The 20,586-nt window shown below is 49.1% G+C and overlaps 1 protein-coding gene across 1 annotated transcript in view; it reads right to left on the bottom strand.

Annotated features, from left to right (window-relative positions):
* The window catches only part of SLC6A17 (solute carrier family 6 member 17), a 30,220-nt gene extending 12,491 nt beyond the window's left edge, over positions 1-17,729 (bottom strand). Inside the window, exons 1-4 of the mRNA XM_039538732.1 lie at positions 17,703-17,729; positions 12,519-12,921; positions 2,891-3,048; positions 361-487 (exon numbers count right to left, since the gene is read on the bottom strand). Coding sequence (XP_039394666.1) covers positions 361-487; positions 2,891-3,048; positions 12,519-12,804 — 571 coding nt within the window. The 5' untranslated portion in view covers positions 12,805-12,921; positions 17,703-17,729. The remainder of the gene's footprint in view (positions 1-360; positions 488-2,890; positions 3,049-12,518; positions 12,922-17,702) is intronic.
* Between the last annotated feature and the right edge of the window lie 2,857 nt (positions 17,730-20,586).

Below are 20,586 nucleotides of genomic sequence, written 5' to 3'. Positions count from 1 at the left end.
GAATGCAATTACCAGCTGCCAAATCCATCTGCAATCCTGATAGCAGGCATGCCACAGTGGCTGTCACCTTAGAGCAACCAGGCAAACATGTCCCAACACAACATCATGTCCCACCAGTGGGGAAATACCCACAAAGAGACAGCAAGTGTCCCACGCATTGCCACGTCCCAGCATCCCCTAACCATGAGCATCGCCATCCAGTGACAACTATCAGCAATGGAAACTACCCACATCCCAGAAGCAACTCCCTAGATCCAATGCCTTGTCCCAGCAGCTGGAACCATTTGCAACCCTAACAGCTCTTGTCCACGTCCTGTCTCTCAGCACCTGCTGAGCTGGAGAGACAACAAAATTACTCACCGGCCATTGTGCCATTTTTAATGATGGGGCACTCGCTCCAGGGGAGCGGATACTGGAAGGATTTAAAGAAGTAAAAGATGCTCCAGCCGATGATCACGTTATAATAGAGACCAACAAAGAAGCAGACCTAGGAGAGGGAAAATAACAGTGTTTAGATCCCGCATGGTGCATCCCTCATACAGACCTGTCGCTGACCAGGAAACCCTGGGACATGGCAGCTGGGGTGATGAGATGTGGTAATCTGGGCCTGATCCCAAAGTCTAGTGATGTGAATAGAAAAACTCTCATTGACTGCAATGGGCCAATAGATCAGGCCATTAGAATGTTCACTTCCAATGACCATGAGAGACCCAGAGCTTTACTACGATGGACCTTCAGAAAAAGCAAATTTAAGCTTCAATCTCGTTCTTCAATCCAAGATCTAACATGGTCCACTGGCTGGGAGCTGAAGCAAGACCAATTCAGACTAGAAACAAGGTGCACATTTTTAACAGTGAGGGGAATTAACGACTGGAACAACTGGCCAGGAGCTATGATGAATTCTCTGGCCCTGGCCATTTTGGAATCAGGATTGGATGTTTTTCTAAAAGATTTTCTCAAATTCAAACAGGAATTCATTCTGGGAAGTCTGATAGCCTGTATCATGCAGGTGGTCAGACCAGATGATTACAGTGGTCCCTTCTGGCTAGATAATCTATTCATTGCATCTTCCCTGAAGCGTTTGCAGTTTGTGCTGCGCAAGCTTATTAAATACGTGCTGTTGTCTTTTGCTCTTTATGCAAGAGAAGCAACGTGGAGAAACCACACAGGCACAGCTGGGTCCCAAATAACTGTGTTTACTAACTATACACAGATAGGACGGGCCTAATCACAGACACGTTGCTGCTTGTTTCTGGCACTTTCAAAGACACAGAATACTGCGAGTGTCACTAGAGGGTTGACAAACCATTTAAAGGGACACTACCTTACTTTCTGTATGCTACAATGTGTGATCCAAGCAGGGAACAGGCCCAACCCCACCCAACCCATGTAACTAACAGACACACAACAATCCTCGGTGAAAATTCTTGCTGCATTATCCTCAGTCTGAGCTTTATTCAGAGAAGAAATTAGCAGAGAATTTCATTTAAATCAGTGTGATCACTTTGCTGTCTGCTCGCAAGCTGGAAGCAAAGGTGACATTGGCTGAACGAAAGATTCATCATGAATGAGTCGCTCGGCTGTAATTACATTCCAAACTGAATTCTGAATTGCCTGTGTAACCCACTGATCAGGATGTGTTGTGGGTGTCGTCCTCTGCACCTGATCCGCAGGGGACAGGAGTCTGACACAGGCCTAATTTGAGAGGCTGGCTTTTTAGCTCATGCTGTAAAGACTCGTGTTTTCAGTTCCCGGTTCAATCTCTGGTGTTGACCAAGGTGGCAGCTGTCACATGTGTTTTTCAGTGAAGTTGTTTTTGACATGTAGTAGCCAAAGCTAAGAAATGAAAAGTTAAGGAAGAAGGCAACAGCTCTGAGCTGATTGTCTGAGGCTGTGCCTGGATTAACACAGTCTATACTGGTGTAATGGACATCACACTCTGATCTCAAACTCCTGCAAAACCCACAGGGAATTGCTAGTGATGGTAGTGCTGTGTGCGCTGGGAAAACCTGGAGCCAGGAGACAATGAGGCTAGAACGGCAGCCATTTATTACCACTTTACAATTGCACCTGCTGCAATGCACCTCAAGCAAATGCTCGGAGCTCACCTGCAAGGGACCATCTCTGCTAGGGCAATCCAGGATGAACCCCTTCACCCCCATCATGCCCTGGAACTAAGATGAGAATCTCTATCCATTCAGAGACTATCCAAGGGACTGATTCTGTGAGGTGCTGAGCAGCTCCTAATGTCCATAGGCTCCATTGAGGGCACTCAGTAGCTCTCAGGAGATGCCCAGCCCCCGACTAGATGGGTCCCTGCTTGTGCTGAACTTTTCCTCTTAGAAGCCAGGGTGAGACTGCCATGTTGAGCTCAGACTGAGATGGAGTGTTGCACTCCATCACTCACTAGACTAATTATGCATGAATTTCTATGTATAGGAATTACCTTCCCTGCTACCAAACTGGAGCCACCTCTGGGGTGGGACGTGGCAGCTGTTTAACAGCACTCCTCACTGCCCAACAGGCCAGAGGTGAAGCATACGATATCCATTAGCTATGTAGTGGCCCACACTGGCATCTGAGCAGGACATTGGGAATAGCACTCTGACTCTTGCAATAAGAGCTATGGGATTTTGATGACCACAAGTGGATACAACCCTGGTTTTACATCTCAACATCCTCAGACAAGTACCTCTTCCCAGGCTCCAAGATGACTAAGGATGCTGCCATGGCAGCTGGAAATCTGTCTTGCTATTGCTACAGTTACCGTAGCTAGGAACCTAGCTGTTTGTGGCCTGCAATGCCCTCCCTGTGACTGGACAAAGAGATCAACCCTCCTCCCCTCCCACAACCACACGTGGCACTGGGTGAAACTCATCTGAGCACTCACGAGACAGCTGGCGTATCCAATGCCCCCCAGGCGGGGGCAGATGTAATTCCACACGCCAATGCTGCCCCGGCGGATTCTCTGACCCACGGCCAGCTCCAGGAAGAAGAGAGGGAGCCCGATGATGATGAGCAGCACCAGGTATGGGACCAGGTAGGCACCTGGCAGGAGAAAAAAGGGTGATTACAGATCCCACCTGTGACTGTGAGAGCCAGGGTTCTTCCGCACGGTGGGACAGACGTGGAGGGGGAGAGGGAGGAGGACAATGGGGAGGAGAGAGAACAATCTCAACCATGATGTCTCACCAGCCGCCTGTTCATTATAACCCAGAACCATCAGAGTCACCCCCTGCACCTGTTGTTTTTCTTACACACTGACATGCATGTAGAATACACACACACACACACACACACACACACACACACACACACACACACACACTATTCTGGCACCTACAGACACCTGATTTATCTGTCTGCATTCACACTTGTGCTTGGCACAATCTCGCTGCTGCACTTGAGTGAGTAGCTCCTAAGAGGAGTAAATGGCAACTCTCCAGGCTGGAATGGCTTTCGAGAGAAACTCCATTAATCTCTGTCTAATTGGGGAGACCAGAGCAAAATCAGCAGTTCAAGGAGCGTGACCAGACGACCACAAAGAACAAAATGACTCAAGCTGGAGCTGCCTGCTGTTAAATCACCCAGGCATTCTGGAAGGCTCACAGCAAAGAAGCCATTTTTCCAGCATATTTCTGATTCTTACTGCGTGGGAGGCTGTGGATATTTAGATGCAGATTTCTGATGCTGCACTGGGACACCAAACAAGGACACTCGTGCCTGGTTGGCAGGATGGGCTGGCTAGAAATAAATATATAGCGGCCTCGTGTCATTACTGACCCAAAGCACCTTCCGGCAGTGAGCACCCACCTACCGACTGTGCTTGTGCATCTTCCCCTCCCGGACACCACAACGCATCACACTGAAGCCGCCCCTGCTGCTGATCCTGAGCAGCGGAGAAGCACAATTGCTTCTCCGCCCCGCTGAGAGTCTCACCCTGCTCCCAATGCAACCCTGTGGCTGCAGCCAGCCCAGCAGCCTAACCGTTATCCACCATAAAGCCATACGCAGGCCTGGATTAGCCGCTGTGCACTTGCACAGGGGGCCCCCCACCCACTGACACAAACCTGAGCGGCGCTGGAACCCTGTGTGCCCATTAAAACCTCTCTCACTCAAATTTGGCCTGACCACTCCCCACCCCTATCCTGACAGAGGGGCAGTGGGGTCAAACCTGAGTGGTGCGGGGCCATGGGAGTGCTGGGCAGGCCATGGGAGCAACCGGAGCTGGGCAGCCAGGATCAGAAGTGACTATCCTAGCCCAGGATGGGAGAGGAGTGCTGCACTGGGGGGGGGGGGGGGGCTGGTGAATAGCCCCCTGGAAGATCCTGGGGTGGGCAGCTGAGGGGGTGGGGCTGAGTTGCTGGTGGGCTATACAAAGAGGGAGTGGGGGTGAGTGAGGGATGTCAGGAGGTGGTGGGGCAGGAGGATAGGATGTTGGGGCCGAGTGGGGCATGTGGGCAGCTGTGGCCAGTGGGGCCGAGGTGTTGGGGGGCTGCGGTGAGTGGGATATACATCAGAGCGGTTGGGATGTGGGGGGGCTGTCAGGATAAGTGGAGGCTGGTGGAGGGTTTTTTGGTGTATATGTGGAATAGAAGGGGCATTCTGGGGTCTGTGGGGTGGGATGGGAGAGCATTCTGGGGCTGTCTGGGGTGAGGGCGGGGAAATTCTGGGGTCTGTAGGGGGTGGGAGGGGCATTTGGATGTTGGTGTGTTGTCTATTGGGGTGAGGGTGGGGGGTATTCCAGGGTCTGTGTGTGGTGGGAGAGGCATTTGGGGGTTTGTTAGGGATAGGGATGTGTGGGGTAGGGTTGGGGGACATTCTGGGCTCCATGTGGGGTGGAGTACATATGGAGCGTGCACTTTAAGGAAGGAGGGGCAACTTCCATAGTGCACAGGGCCCCCAGATTCTGTAATCTGGGCCTGCCTGCACCTCACACTACAGTCTAGCTCTGCCGCTGGCTGCAACATGTCCTCAGGTTACCACTGCACCTGAGAGAGCTTTCCCGTCACATCAGCCCAAATCACAGAACCCTGCCTTATCATCGGCACAAATGGCCACATGCGCTCAGCGGGACAACATCAGCCGGTGGCCAAATGACAACCTCACTCTGATCCTAGGACAAAGGCACTTACAGAACTCAGATACTACAGTGATCAGCAGTGACAAAGGCTTTAGAAATACAGAAGTGTGTGTGGGGGGGGAGTCTATGAACTGATAGGGAGAGAGAGAGAGAATCAGCAAAGAGTCCTGTGCCACCTTATAGACTAACAGACGTATTGGAGCATGAGCTTTCGTGGGTGAATGCCCACTTCATCGGATGCATCATAAACAGAAAACAACTCCAGTACATGCACCCGAGATGGTAACTTCCTCTCATCAATGATACTAAGGCTTCCTACTTGCATAGTCCCTTTCATCCAAGGATCTCAAAGCACTTTACAAAGGTGGGTGAACTTTACTATCCAATTCCCATTTCAATCAGCGCCACCTAGAGCTGCCAGATTTCATTATCAATGCTAAACACAGCTTAATGCATCGGTCATAACCTTACTGGGCCAGATCCTCAGCTGTTGCAAATAGACATACTCCATTTACACTATTTGATAATGGGGTCTATTATTTCTAGTGCAAACCTAGGGCTGGTCCACACTAAGAAGCTGGGTCGAACTAGGGTACACAAATTCAGCTACGTGAATAGCGTAGCTGAATTTGAAGTACCCTAGTTCGAACTACTCACCCGTCCAGACGCCGCGGAATCAAAGTCCGCGGCTCCAAGGTCGACTCCGCCACCGCCGTTTGCAGTGGTAGAGTACCGGAGTCGACCGCGGCGCTTCCGGAGTTCGAACTATCGCGTCCAGATTAGACGCGATAGTTCGAACTCCGAGAAGTCGAACTCACCGCGTCGACCCGGCTGGTAAGTGTAGACTAGCCCCATGTCTCTGTCCCTGCTGCTATAACCTCATCCCATGGTAAAGCTAAAGCAGCTCACTTATCACCCTTTTAGCTACTCAGAACCCCTTGCATTCATGACAAGCCCATCTCACCACACAGTCCATCACAGCATCCCCTAGTACAAACCTGCCCCTTGTACCCAGGAGTATAGTACTCTGCTTTCTCAGAAGTCTGCACAGGCCATTGCATGCACCAAAACGCACACGTGTACATGTCTAATTTGCATGTGACATTGCTCCGATCATGATCGTAACCGTGGCAACTGCACATGCCAATCAGGCAAACACATTGCATCCTTGTGTGTGCTTTCACTGGAGCACACAGAGTTCTGAAGATCTGGGCCAATATCACTCTGTTACCAATACAAAACTGTTCTCTGCAACATATGCACACTTGGTTACCAGGATAAAATGCAGTTTGCCGCCCCCACACATCACAGCGTTTCCAACACATACCCTCTCATTGTACCAAGGAGCACGCCCACCACACACCAGCTCTCTGCATCCATTGCTCTCACATCATCCTTTGGCTAACAGGACCCAATGGCACGCAGCTAATCTGCACGCTGGCCCAAATCAGCTGGGTACTTAAGGACATAATGATAATAAATAATATTTTATTGGAATATAATGCAGATGCATTCCCATCATATACCCTGTAAGTACCTTGCTTTGGCTGGGGAAACCAAAGCTACAACTAGCAAGCCAAAGCTTTCCAACTCTCAAGCAATCTCAGCGATCTTACCCATGATTAAGAAACTCTGGACATTGGCCCATGCCTAAAAATCCTTCAGCTAAACGTTGAAGGTCTCTCAGCTGGTAAACCTTCCATTCTTCAGCCCCCCGCCTCCAAACAGAACATGGAAGAAATCTGCCTTGAGGAGACACATGTCGACTCCCAATCAGCCAACCACCTGAATGTCAAAGGTTATGACCTTGTGCCATACTTTTTGCATAGCCAACATGACTGTGCTACCTGTGTTGGAGCAGATCTTGCCGACACATAACCGCACCCATCAAATTCAGACCTCTTGGACATTGTGAGAACTGGTCATTTCAGAGAGGCAAATGCATACCAGCCCCTTAACCAATCCTGGCCTACCCAAATATTCTTTATAAACTCCCACACCCTGTCATTTATGTTGGAGATTTGAATAGTCACCACACCAGTTGAGGTACAGGGGGTCAGATCAAAACGGAGTTGATCTTTTGGATCAGGCTTCACTCCATGACCTTCACCTTATCCTGGCCAGACTAATGAGGTACTGTTCATTCTGCCAGATGGGAGCAAAACTACTCCCCTCCCCTCACCTGAAGCACCAGCACAATCAATCAGCCATGTCAAGTTATAAGCCAGTGTACTGAACAACTTCTCACCTAGTCAACACCGTCTGACTTTTGCCACAGCTGGAATAACCAGAGCCTAGCTGGAACTGGCCCAGTTTTCCATGTTTCACAGCCCGCCACATCGCTTGGAACGTCTCTAGCGAAGAAGCTGACACACTGTTCTCAAAAGCCATTTACAGAGCTGTCACCAAGTCAGTTCCAAGAGGCTATCAGACATACACCCCCTGCCTAGATGAGGAGTGTGCAGAACTCCTCAAGCAATGTGCAGAAAGTGGCCACCCAAAGCACCACCCATTTTAGACATTTCTAGAAGAGTAAGATGGGATCAGACTACCACAGAACTAAACATGCTAAGATCCAGCCACAAAGCCTGGGCACTACTCAGAAAACTTGGTACAATTCAGGAGCTTCCAGCATGGGGCTATCCCCCAGCATCTTCCAATCGCATTGCTACCCACTGATAAAGGACAAGAAGCTTGAAGGAGAGGTGAAGAAGAAATGGTGACAATACAAACAATGCATACCTGAAACCAAAGAAGATTTCCAGCCTTTCACCACAGATGAACTAGAGAAGTGATCAAAACACTGAAAATGGGGAAAGCCTATGGGCTTGCTCATCTCTCCCCCAAATTCCTGAAGAACCTAGGACAAGCTAGCAGGCCATGGCCAGCCATCTTTCTATCTCAAGTCATCCAGAAGAATAAAATACCCAAGAGCTGGTGTAGAGTAAAAGTAATAGCCTTGCCAAAAGCAGAGCGAGACCACCCACTTGTAACTAGGTACTGCCCCCTCACTTGGCTAAGCTGTGTGTACAAATGACTGGAAAGGCTAGGCCTGCTGAGAATTGGTGGTCCCCTGAGTGTAGAGCAAGCCAGGTTCACACCAAACTGCAGGACCTGTGATCAAGGGCTGGCACTCACGGCCTGCACCGAGAGTGTTTCCAGCCCAGGCAGAAGACAGGTGCAGTATCCCTCAATTGCACTGCTGCACAGGGCACAACCCGGCATACAGGCCGACTGCACAGACTGTCTTTGGCCCTGCCAAAGTGGGTTGTTGTGGCTGTGGAACTATTGCTGAGAGGCTGCTGGTTCCAAGTTTCACCTGGGAAAAAACACAGTTCCTGGAGGCCCCAGAACAGCCGTCTACCTCAGGGCTCAGAGAGTCACCATAGTATTAACTGACTATTCGTATTCAGAGTCACCATGGTAACCCCTTATCTAGAACCCTGAAAATGAAGATGGTACATTACAGAGGCTGAACAGGGCAGTATTAACTGACTATTCTTAGTATTAACTAGTTAATATTTAATACTTAGTATTAACTAGTATTAATTAGCTAATAGTATTTACTGACTATTCTTATTCAGTATCACCATCGTAACCACTTATCTAGAACTCTGAAAATGAAGATGGTGCATTATGAAGGCTGAACAGGACAGGTTCCCCCCTCTGAAGAGCTTATAGTCAAAGGACCTATTCCTGCAAAGACACGTGCTTAACTTTCTGCACTGAAACAGAACTGCTCGCACTGTGTATAGTTCATCACACACAGGACTGGGACTTAGCCAAATTGACCTATTGTAGGCACTTGCCTGGCCCCCATCATCGTTAATGGACTGAGCCTCATGACTCTCTTGTGAGGCTATTATCCCGTTGTGCAGATGGGGAGCGGAGGCAGAGAGAGACACTAAGTGACTGACCCAAGGCCACACAGGAAGTCCATGGCAGAGCAGGGATTTGAATCCAGGCCTTCCACTAACCACTGGACCATCCTTCCTCTCTAGTGGACAGAATGTATAAATATATGAAGGAAGGAGCTGGAAGAGAGGTAAGGAAAATTGAGATGAATGACAGGACCACAGAGAGTGGATATGAGAGTAAGGAGAAGTGACAGCAAAGATGTAGGTGGGGATGGATGAGACAAGGTGAGGATGGGAAATGTGAATGGGCCATGGGCCAGATATTCAGGTGGTGTAAATTTAAGGAAACATTAATTCATTAGGGACCCCCCACCAAACTGCTGAGAGATGGGTCAGTGTTATTATACCCATTGTGCCAATGGGGAAACTGAGGCACAAAGTGGTTACGTGACTTGCTTTAGATGATGTAGCCAGGAAATGGCAGTTTTTGGAATACAACCGGGAATCCTGCCCCCCCAGTCACAGCTCACACTCTGATCTCTCTTACAGTGGTGTAAATCGAGAGGTCCTCCATGGAAGTCGCAAGGCCAGATCCTCAGCGGGTATAGATCAGCATAGCTCCATTGGAATCAATGAGAATGGAAAATCTGGCCCAATAATTGCATTCAACCTCCTCCTTATTACCAGTACAAACCCACTCAATGCAACCAATGCATATCACTTCAGATGCAATGCATGCATATCAGTGAGTACACAACATAACCCATGCATGCATATCAGTGTGCATGCAATGCAACCCTTGCATGCATATCAATGCAGAGCCAATGCGGCCTGTGCACACTTATCAGTGCATATGCAATGCAGTACAAGCCATGCAGGTCTATCAGAGTATTCTCTCTTTGATCCAAACTAGGTCACTGCTTGCTATGTATGTGAGATCACAAGGGGAATCAGGTGATGGAGAAGTGCTGGCACACTGGAGCTGGCCTGAGGTGCCAATTAGGGATCGAAAGGTGAGGGGCGTGTGAGCAGACCCAGAGTGTGAAGTGCTCACTGTACAAGTTCAGCTAGAAGGATGATTCACCACCGAGATGACACTAGAGACATTTTAATTATTGACATTACTGCAGCCTTTGCAGTTGAGGAGATGCTGAATTATGCAGTGATGGGAATAAGGACAACAGGGAGGAGGGGAATAGTCAGAATAGGCTCCCCAGCTTGGTGACTTGCAAGGGGGTGGGTAAACTGTGATGGAAATCAGAGTTTGGGTCCTGCTGCCTGAATTCCACACCAGGGAATTTAGCTCTGACGGAGCATCTGAATGTGAGCTCTGGAGATGGGTTAATGCCATTCTGCTGCAGCTTCCTTCCACACCCTGAAAGGTTATCACTGCAGCACAGAGACACTGAATGCCTGATCTTCCAAGGTGCTGTGCAACCTTTTACAGTAGAGCCTCAGAGTAGCGAACACCAGAGTTACAAACTGACCCATCAACCACACACCTTATTTGGAACTGGAAGTACGAAATCAGTCAGCAGCAGAGACCAAAAAAATTAAAAAAAAAAAAAAAAGCCAATGTAACACAGTTCTGTGTTAAACGTAAAGTACTAAAAAAAAGTCCAGGGAATGCAGCATGTTTCCTCTGCACAGAGAAAGTTCCGAAGCTGTATAAAGTCAATGTTCGGTTGTAAACTTTTGAATGAGCAACCAGAAGGTTTTGTTCAGAGTTAGGAACAAGCCTCATTCCCGAGGTGTTCGTAACTCTGAGGTTCTACTGTATTGACTTCATTAGGTGCTGGGGGTGCTCGGCGCTGCAGCAAACTGGGCCCTAAAGGCTAACCCAGCGGGCTTGATCCTGCCCTTTGACATTAGTGGGGATCGTGCGGGGTTATCTGAGAGCAGAATCTGGTCTGCGTGATTAGGGACGGGGCTGGGTGGAGGGGGTTGGGCTGGGGAGGGTGAGGAGAGGCCTATCTAAATCATGGATATATTTTGCCTGTCAATATGTAAAATTGTAGCAATTGTCAACTGAGGATCTCAAAGCACTTTAGAAACATTAGCTAATGAAGCATCGTCACAGGCTCCTCTGAGATAGGTCACTCTTATGATCCCCATTTTGCAAACTGGGAAAAGTGAGGCACAGAGTGGTTAGGTGACTTGCCCAAGGTCACAGAGCAAGGCATTGGCGGAGCTGGGGATAGCTGTCACGAATGCTGTCTCCCCGTCACTGCTCTGTTCACTAGACCACATTCTCTAAGCCGGATTTTGATTGTATGTGTGCTGGTGTAAATAAGGAGTATCTCCACTAACGTAAATGCAATGGTGTTGGTGTGAAACTAGCCTGAGAAGAAAATCAATTCTCCCAATTGCATAAAAACAAAATTCAGGTGTCTGTTTCCTTGTACAGCAGTCACCATTAAAATGCCAGCATTCACCTACATTGTGATGTCTGACGTCACTTCAATGAGCCCTTGTTCTACTCCTGCAAAGAAAAATGGCACAATAATGTGCTCATAACTGTGAATAAATGCTGATACTCTCTAATGGGGATAGATAGATAGATAGATAGATAGATAGATAGATAGATAGATAGATAGATATTCACTTGGTGTTGATTTCAATGGATCGATCCAGGCTGGTTTACATCATTTGAGGAGCTGACCCCATAGGTTGACCTGATTCAAAAATCTAATGCAATTTGCTTTCCTGTAATATGGAGTGTAGAGATGAGCATATAATTGATTTTTTGGTACTCTGGAAATTTTGGAGAAAAAAAGTTTCATGTCAACCTGAAAACAAATATTTTCTAACTTTTCAGCAAATAGAACAGTCAAAAAATGTCATTTCAGGTCAAACAAAAGGTTTAGTTTCATTTTAATGCTTTTTATAATAAAATTAAAGAAAATTTTGAAAGAAAAAAAAATTGTTCCAACCTGGAAAAAAAAATCAAAACATTTTTCAGTTTCTGGATTTTTTTTTCAAACAAACAAATCAGTAAAACAGACACAAATTCGCTAAAAGTTTCTGTATCACTGAATCTGAAGTCCCCAGCCACCCACCCCTGAAAAACAGTTTCAGACAAATAGTGGCAGAGCCTTCAACTCCCAGTAGGAGGAGATCAACTGAGCTAAGTCTGCACTGCAATAAAAAACCTGCAGAGCCCGGGTCAGCTGATTCAGGCTCGCAAGGCCCGGGCTGTGGGGCTGTAAAATTGCAGTGAAGGGTTCAGACTCAGACTCTGAGACCCTCCATATCATGCGATCTGAAAGCCCAGGCTCCAGCCCGACCCTGGACGTCTACACTCCAATTTTACACCTCTACAAGCCTGAGCCCCTCTGAGTTAGCTGACCCGGGCCAACCACAGCCGTGCCAGGGGTCTTTTGTCGCAGTGTAGACATAACCTATATGCATTCCAAGCATCCAGATAGTGCATGTGGGTTAATCCTGCCCTTGGCTATGCATTCCCACCTGTTACGGATTTCAACAGGAGCTGGATGCATGCAGGAACTGGCCCCCTCTCTATCCCAGTGGGGTTGTGTTGTACTGAGCTGGCTGTGCCCATACCCGTGGTCTCTTACCTCCGCCGTTTTTTTGACACAAGTATGGAAACCGCCAGACGTTCCCCAGCCCCACCGAGTACCCAATCTGGGCCAGGATGTACTGCAGTTTGCTGTTCCACGCTGGCCGCTTCTCAGAGTCCAGATCTTCCTCCACATCCTTCTGCTTGTCCCAGGCCTCACCCGTCACGTTTAAGACGCTGCGCTTGTAGTCCACGGGCTCCTCGTGGGCCAGCAGGTCAGCCACCGATTCGGTGACATGCTCGCTGCTGTGCTCTCGCTGCGTCACTTTGCTGTTCTTAGGCATTGAGGGTTTGCTGGCTCTGCAGCCCCACACGTCAGGATGGGATGAAAGGGGGACAGCAGGAGAGGCAGGCTCTAGCTTTGGAGATCAGCCCCCTCAGCTCCTGTTCATCAGCGGGACCTGCAAAATAGACAAGCCAATGGGCAATGAAAGCAAACGGTCTGTTGGGCTTTGCTGTGATGGGAGATGCACACCTGACTCGGGGGGGTGGGGAGGCGGATCACCTAGTTTGGGGAGGGGCTTCACCTGGTTTAGATGGGACTGCTGGTAGCCTCCGAGCTGGTGTGATAGCCAGAGGCCAGATGGGCTAGCCAGAGGCTTCAGGCATCTCACGGCATCGGGACCTTCACCTGGTCCAGATGGGATGGCTAGGGCCTTCAGTGCTAGTGGGGACCTGCACCTACTCTAGGTTGCACTGAGATATGACCCACCCCTTCCTCCATTTATCTCCCCACAGACTCCTGCTCCATCTGATTCCATGATATTCGGTCTGCAGCCACCAACTGCCTCCTGCGAGGCCTGACGGGCATATCCAAGGGTGGCACGATCCCTGCTTTCCTCCAATGACCCCCGTTCCCATGGCTGCTTCCTGGCCAGCACCTTCCACATCCTGCTTGGGTTAGAGCCAAGGATGGGCATGGAAAATATTGTTCAAGACAAGAACAGGCATCAGCTGTGTTCGTTTGACAGTGACAACAGCCAGAGTTCTCGCTCTCTGCTGACGTTATCAGAGCAATTGAAATAGCCAGGAAGCCTGTAGCTAATTTTTCCAAGGCAGTTTTACAGCAGATAATGTCTACAGATCATTGGCACGGTGTACAGAGCCATCACTTGTGCCTTCCCCTTCGCATTGCAAAGCTGCGGCTGCTGATCATAGGATCACATCCTCAGCTACTGCAAATCAGCATAGTCCCATTGACTTGGATGCTGCTCCAGCGACCTACATCAGCTGGGAATCTGCCCATTAACATTTCAAAGATCTGTGGCATCGGCGTCATTTGAAAGTGTTTCTTAATTAAAATGATGAGGGGGAAAGATTTTTCAAAGCAGTTTTCACCGGGTGTATTTCCAGGGCAGTAATGACTATCTGGTGGAATTGTACTATTACAGGGAACGCCGTCTTTTGAACTAACCTGTATTCAGCATATTCTGCATTGCACAGGGACCTGATCCCATACCAGTCATACATGGAGGATTTGCATGATGACAGCATCTAGTCACCTTGGTCAGGATCAAAGCCCAGGGTGCTAGGTGCTGCACGTACACAAAGGGAGAGGCGGGCCCCGCCTCCAGAAGCTCACAGTCCAAATAGACAAGGCAGACAAGAGGCAGAGAGAGTGGAAGTGACGTGTCCAAGGTCATCCAGCAGGTCAGCGACTGAGCCCAGAATAGCACCCAGGGCTCGAGTCCCACTCCAGTGCCCTAGCCAATAGCAGAGCTAGGTTTTGCAGCTAGGGGTGGCGATGGGTCCTTGGTGGTGGGCTGGGGAATGAGCCCACCCTACAGTCACCCAGCAGCAGCAGCTCCTGTCCTGGTGCACAGGGCTGCAGTGCCATTCAGGTGTGGCCCATCACGATGACGAGGCAGCTGGCCCAAATTTGAGTGGATGCCGTTGCAACTTGGTCACAGCACCATACAACCCTACTGCCATCTCACAACACCTGGAGTGGGGAGCTGGGCCCAGCCTCGCGGGATGGGAGCTGCCACGGCTGGGTGAATGCTACATGGACTCGCTCTCCAACCCTGCCTTGGCCACCAGAACACACTGCCCGTGGTACCCACACACACCACACTCTACTGCCACCCTTATTCATGCAGGGCCAGGTCCTCAACTGGTGGAAACTGGTGTAACTCCACTGAAGTCAATGGAGCAATACCGATTTACACCAGCCGAGGATCTGGCCTGTTCGGCAGTAACTGAGGGTTCAGTCCTGCCCATCCTGAAATCAGTGGCAAAACCCCCATTCATTTTAATGGGGTGGGATTGGGCCCTCCCTCAGTGATTTGCCCCAATGAAAAAAATAGGATTTGTTGTGTAGGAAAGTCCTGTTCAATGTGATCATGGGCAGAAGCTAATCTTTAATAGCTGTCCAGGCTCATCTCCTGCCACCAATGTTCATGTAGCAGGTGTTTTCCAAGAGCTTCAGTGCATGTCATGGGCCAGATCCTCAGCTGGGAGAAGCCAACAGAGCTCATGAGACATCATCTCGTCCAACTCTGCTAGCAACTCCGTGAAGAGGATCCTCATCCAGGAGCTGGCAGCCAGACTCCGAGCTGATGTCATGGGAATAAATCTGTGCTCTGATCCAGTGACCTGTCCATAAACGCTTTAGGACATTGGATGAGCTTGTTCTACTGATCCAGCCAGGGCTCCCAGAACCATACAACTAGCAGGGCTCTGCCAGGTCTTCTGTCACAGAACATGACTCAGAAACCCTTCACATCAGGACTGGGTGATGCCAGGCTGTGCAGAGTTTACACTAGTCCTGGGCTTTGACATTCCAGCCCAGCTACCGTTCAGACAGAGAGCTGCAAACCACACAAATCCACCGGATTTTGCTGCTCTTCTACCAGGCTTGAAATGAAGGTGCTGACTGGTGATGTGCATTTGCAAAACCACCTCCTAGTTAACATGCCCAAGGACAAACAGAAATTTGACCCTAATCCCACCAGCAGCAAGCATTGGCCTTCACTTCCCACCCTCTCCATAGTGGCAGAGGGATGGGCTGTCGGCCAGACAGAGAAACTCACTTGTGGGAATGTGCACACATAACATAAATGACACTGGCTCAAAGACTACGGGCCCCAACCTGCTCCCGCTGAAGTCAGTGGTTTTCTCCCTTTTGGCTTCAATAAGTGTTAGATCTGCCCTGTGTCAGTGTCTGGGGATATTTAAGGCTTTTTTTCCTTTACATTTTCTTTTATTTCCTTTTTCTCAGCCTCTCTTTTGGTTTCCTTCTTAAAAGCAAGCAAGCGAGCAATTTTCTTGAAAAAAAAAAAAACACTTTCCAAAGAGCCCATATTGTTTCTAATATTGCAGGGGGCCTCGCATCTTCCCCTGAAGCAGCTGGTGCTAGACCCCCCACTTTCACCAGCTTTACACCAGAATATCTCCACTGACCTCAATAGAGTCTCTCCTGATTTACATCACAGGAGTTAGAGGGGAATCAGGCCCAATGGAGTTACACTTCACTGCCACTGGGGTGAATGAGAAGAGAAAACGAAAACTGCAGAGAGACAATACACAACAAGAAACACCAATGTTTTCTGGCACTGACATAGAAGATGTCGGCACTTCACATATCTCGACAGCATTATAAGCAGATCAGGAGGAACAGACGAAGACATTAAAGTTGGCATAGCAAAAGCCAACCTGGAGAAATGGAAATCTTACCCTCCAAACTAAACTTTGAATAGTTAACACCCTTGTTAAGTCTGTCTTGCTATATGGTGCTGAAACGTGGAGACTTATTAAGATCTTACCAGCTAAACTCTGAGTTTTTATAAACAGCTGCCTCAGACAAATCCTCAACCTCAGGTGAGCAGGAAAAAAAATAATCACAGATGAAGAACTTTGGAGGAGGACAAAGCAGAAACTGATAGGCCAGGAAATTGAATGAAAACAGAGGTGGCTAGAACACACATGGAGGAACGACCCTCACCACATAACAAGACAATGCTGGGCTGGAATTCCTGGGCAAGAGGCAACAAGGTAGACCAAGAACAACTGGGAAACGCAACAGGAGCAGAACTGAAAGTCACCCCGACGGCATGGGAAAAAGCTAAGACCGCGGCAAGAGATCGTCAAAGCTGGAAGGCGAGGTGAAGGCCCTGTGCTCCACCTGGAATAAAGAGGCATGAGTAAGTCAAGAACTAAGTAAGGAGTAAGAAAGTCAAGACTGAGAAGAGAATGAGGCCCAATAGAATTACTCCTGATTTACAATGGGGCGAGAGAGAAACAAAGTCTTTTGTTTCCTTACAGATCTGTGCATGTCAACTCTATGGAGCTTTATCGGTAACAATAACCACTTTTTCCTCTCCTCCTTTCTGTTTATTCTGCCTTCTCTCCTTTTCTTCCACTGCAAAAGTGTGTGTGTGTGTGGGGGGGAGCTACCTCCTGTGTCTGCAGTTTTCTCCCGGGTCCATTTGCCCAGACGCCCACTCCTGATCCGCTGACAGATCACTATATAGCACAATACCATTTCTGCATCCCCTTTGGGCTTTGCATTCTCCGCACTGCTTTTCCTGGTGGCCTCTCTCTTTATTCTCCCGTCCCACTCACTTTCTCCTGGGAATCCTCTTCCCAGCCTTGGGGCTTTTTCACAGGGCTTACGCCAGAAGGGATCATTTGATCGTCTAGTCCAGTGATTCTCAAACGTCTGCATTGGTGACACAGCAAGCCTCTGAATGCGACCCCCCTTCTAAATTAAAAGCACAAATTTTTATATTAAACACTTACAAATGCTGGTTTGAGGGTGGAGGCTGACAGCTCGCGACCCCCACGTAAGAACCTCACGACCCTCAGTTTGAGAATCCTGGATCTAGTCTGACCTCTTGTACAGCACAGGTCATTTCCCCCAGGGACCCCTGTATTGAGCCCAGTACTTGTGTTAGGCTAAAGCATCTCTCCCAGAAAGACATCCAAGCTTGATCTGAAGCTATCAGGAGATGGAGATTCCACCTGGGGAGCTTGTTCCAATGGTTAATCACCCCCACTGTTAAAAATCTGTTTGTCATTTCCAGATGGATTTTGTCTGGTTCAGCATCCAGCCGCTGGTTCTTTCTCCCTGTGCTATCCAGCTCCCCTGCCAGTATAACTGGGTCAGGCAGCAACCCCTCTGGGCGGGCACATTAAAAAATCAGGGCCGGCTGGCCTCCCTCCCCTGGGTCACATAACCAACCTCCACGTCAGTTCCTGTGCGCAGCTCTTGCTCTTCCTCTACAATGAGCAGGTTCCTTTAAAAAGGGGCCAGGAAGTAAGGTCATTGGCTCATGGAATATCCATTACTAGAGCAATCAGGGATTTGTAGCAGCCTCCATGCTGGTGAGTCCACAGAAAGATTTAATCAGAGCAATCAGCAATGCATTAGACCCAGCTTACAATTCATTACCCAACAACTGGGAGGAAATCAGACAGGAGCCTGGGCTCACAGCCTGCTGTATTTCTCAGAAGCCTGGACAACGGCTGGCAAAATGAACAGCCCAAGTTCATTCTGGGGCTGCTAAAATCCAGAAATAAGATGGTGAATTACCCCTGAGGGAGGTCTAGCAAACAGGCCACTAGATTGGGCAGCAAGAGATCTGGGTTCTAATCCAATCTCTGTCACTGATTCAGATTTTAAAGGTATTTCGGTGCCTACCTTTAAAAAAAGTCAGACCTGTCCTCACTCTGTTCCTCAGTTTCCCCCCTCAAATTTTGTCTGGCTTATCTATAGACTATAAACTCTCCAGAGCAGGGCCTGTCTCTTACTATGTGTGTGTACAGTGTCTCACATGGTGTTTTCAGTTGGGGCCTTCGGGTTCGACTGTCACACTATTCAGAATAAGCCTGGGACATGCAGCTATTTCTGTGTGTGAACACGGGATGACACATATAGGCCTGTGAGATTGGAAGGCAATGCAGAAGAAACAGCTTTGCTGCCCTGCTGGCAGGAATGAGGGACTGGTTAGCTCCTGGTAGACAGTAAATAGATGCCCACCAGGACATTGGGTGACCTCAGCAGAGAGTCTCAGGGTTGAACGGGTCTGGGCTACCTCTGCCCTGGTTTTGCCAGGGCCTCCATCACTGTAGTAGCTGGGCATCACTCACTCATTAATGAGAGAGATCTAGCCCAAGATTTTCCAGAGTGACCTTTGGGGGGGTCTCAGCCTGAGACATCGAACGGCGCCTGATTTTCTGAGGGTGGACTCTTAGCACTGTCTGGAAACCAGGCCCCTTTGACGTGTCTCAAGTTAGGCACCCAAAATCACCAGGTGCTTGGGAAAATCGTGGCTGAGGTGACTTCCTTGAGGTCACACAAGCCAGGCTTGGAGCCTAGATCTCCTGAGTCCCAGCTCAGTGCCTTAACTGCAAGCCCATCCATCTTACAACACTGCTCAGTGACTGAGAGCAAAGGATTGTTGGCCTGACTTTGGTTGCTATGGGGCAGCGAGGTGTCCACCCCTCACAAACACCATCACACCACCCGGGATCCTTACCAAAGAGACCAAAGACTGAGCAGCCCAGGGCTGCTGACCCTTCCTCTCACCCTCTGGGGGTTGGTTCCCTCCAGGCAGGGCTGAGGCACATGGGCAGGATGGGAGGAAGTTTGTACTGCTGGGCCTCCATGTTCTGAGGATAAACAGGGAGATTTGATTCTCCAGAGCTGTTAACCTGGCACCTTTCACAAGTGCTAAATGATCCATCATATCAGTCTTGCAAAACTTCGCCATCAACTGTTCCTTTCAGTGATCCTTTCGATACACCTGGTGCTGTCTCGTTTCTATGGCATCCCCCGCTCTTTAGGAATTCAAGGCAGGAATTACTCGGATTTTTCCCTGCCTTCCTCTTTCCCGCTGCTTCATTCATAAGCCATTTGGAGATAGAAATTCTGGGAAACTCCTTCTACCATCCCTTCAATCAGAGCCATGCCCTGGAGCCCTGGTAGTTGCTGCCTGCATTTGGCAGCCAGGAAAACTAGCCGTTTCTCGGATTGGTTTCTGCCATCTGGCTATGCTGCCAGGGCGAGGGAAAAGAATCGGAAGAGCTCTGAGGTCTGCTGGGGTAACTCACACAAATATAAGTGAGTGTTCCTATCAGCTGCAAGCGCCAGAAAGTGATGCCATTAAACAAAGAGGGACAACTTCATTCCTGGGGCAACTCCACTGACTTTAGCTGAGTTACACCAGGGACACCAGAGTTCCTTCAGAGAAGCTGATGAACCTGGGTGCCTAAGGTAGGCTGCTCATTTCCACATCCGGGTGCCAATTGGTGAAGCTGGGTGCCCTAACTTATACCCCAACTTGGGCACCAATCTGGGCTCTGCTAAGCTGCTCTGTTGCTGCAAAGCAATCTTAAACCCAACTTTGAGGACTTCCCGGCATATTCCCTGGTGCATGAGAATCCTCCATAAGGGCAGGGCCACCACAGAAGCTCCTGAGTCATCCCCCAATTCTGGCCCATGGTTCAGAGGACACAGCTGACAGAAAGGGACTGTCTCTAGGCCTAGTGGATAGAGCACTGAACTGGTACTCAACAGACCTGCGTTCCATTCTTGGCTCTGCCACTGACTTGTTGGGTGACCTTGCGCAAGTCACTTCTCCTCTCAGTGCCTCAGTTTCCCCATCTGTCAAATGGAGATAATGAGACTGATCTTCTTTGTTAAGTGCTAGATAAGAGTATTATCATTACTTATTATGCCCTGGTGATCCCTAGGCATCCAAATGCCTCTTCGGGATATAAGAGACACAAGGTAGGTGAGGTAATATCTTTTATTGGACCAACTTCTGTTGGTGAAAGAGACACATTTTTTAGTTACACAGTGACCTAAAGAAGAGCTCTGTGTAGCTCAAAAACTTGTCTCTTTCACCAACAGAAGTTGGTCCAGTAAGAGAGATTATTTCACCCACCTTGTCTCACTAATGTCCTGGGACCAACACAGCTACAAGAACACTGCAAACAAGCTTCAGACTACAGGCATCTGATGTAAGTTAGAGCCAGGGGCGGCTCTAGGCACCAGCAAAACAAGCTGGTGCCTAGGGCGGCAAAATCTAGGGGGCGTCCCCTGCCGCCGGGGAGGGCGGGAG

This window comes from Mauremys reevesii, linkage group 4 (assembly GCF_016161935.1).
Source record: "Mauremys reevesii isolate NIE-2019 linkage group 4, ASM1616193v1, whole genome shotgun sequence".
Taxonomy (NCBI): Eukaryota; Metazoa; Chordata; order Testudines; family Geoemydidae; genus Mauremys; species Mauremys reevesii.
The sequence above is the reverse complement of the archived record's forward strand: the minus strand, read 5'-3'. Positions and strand labels throughout refer to the sequence as shown.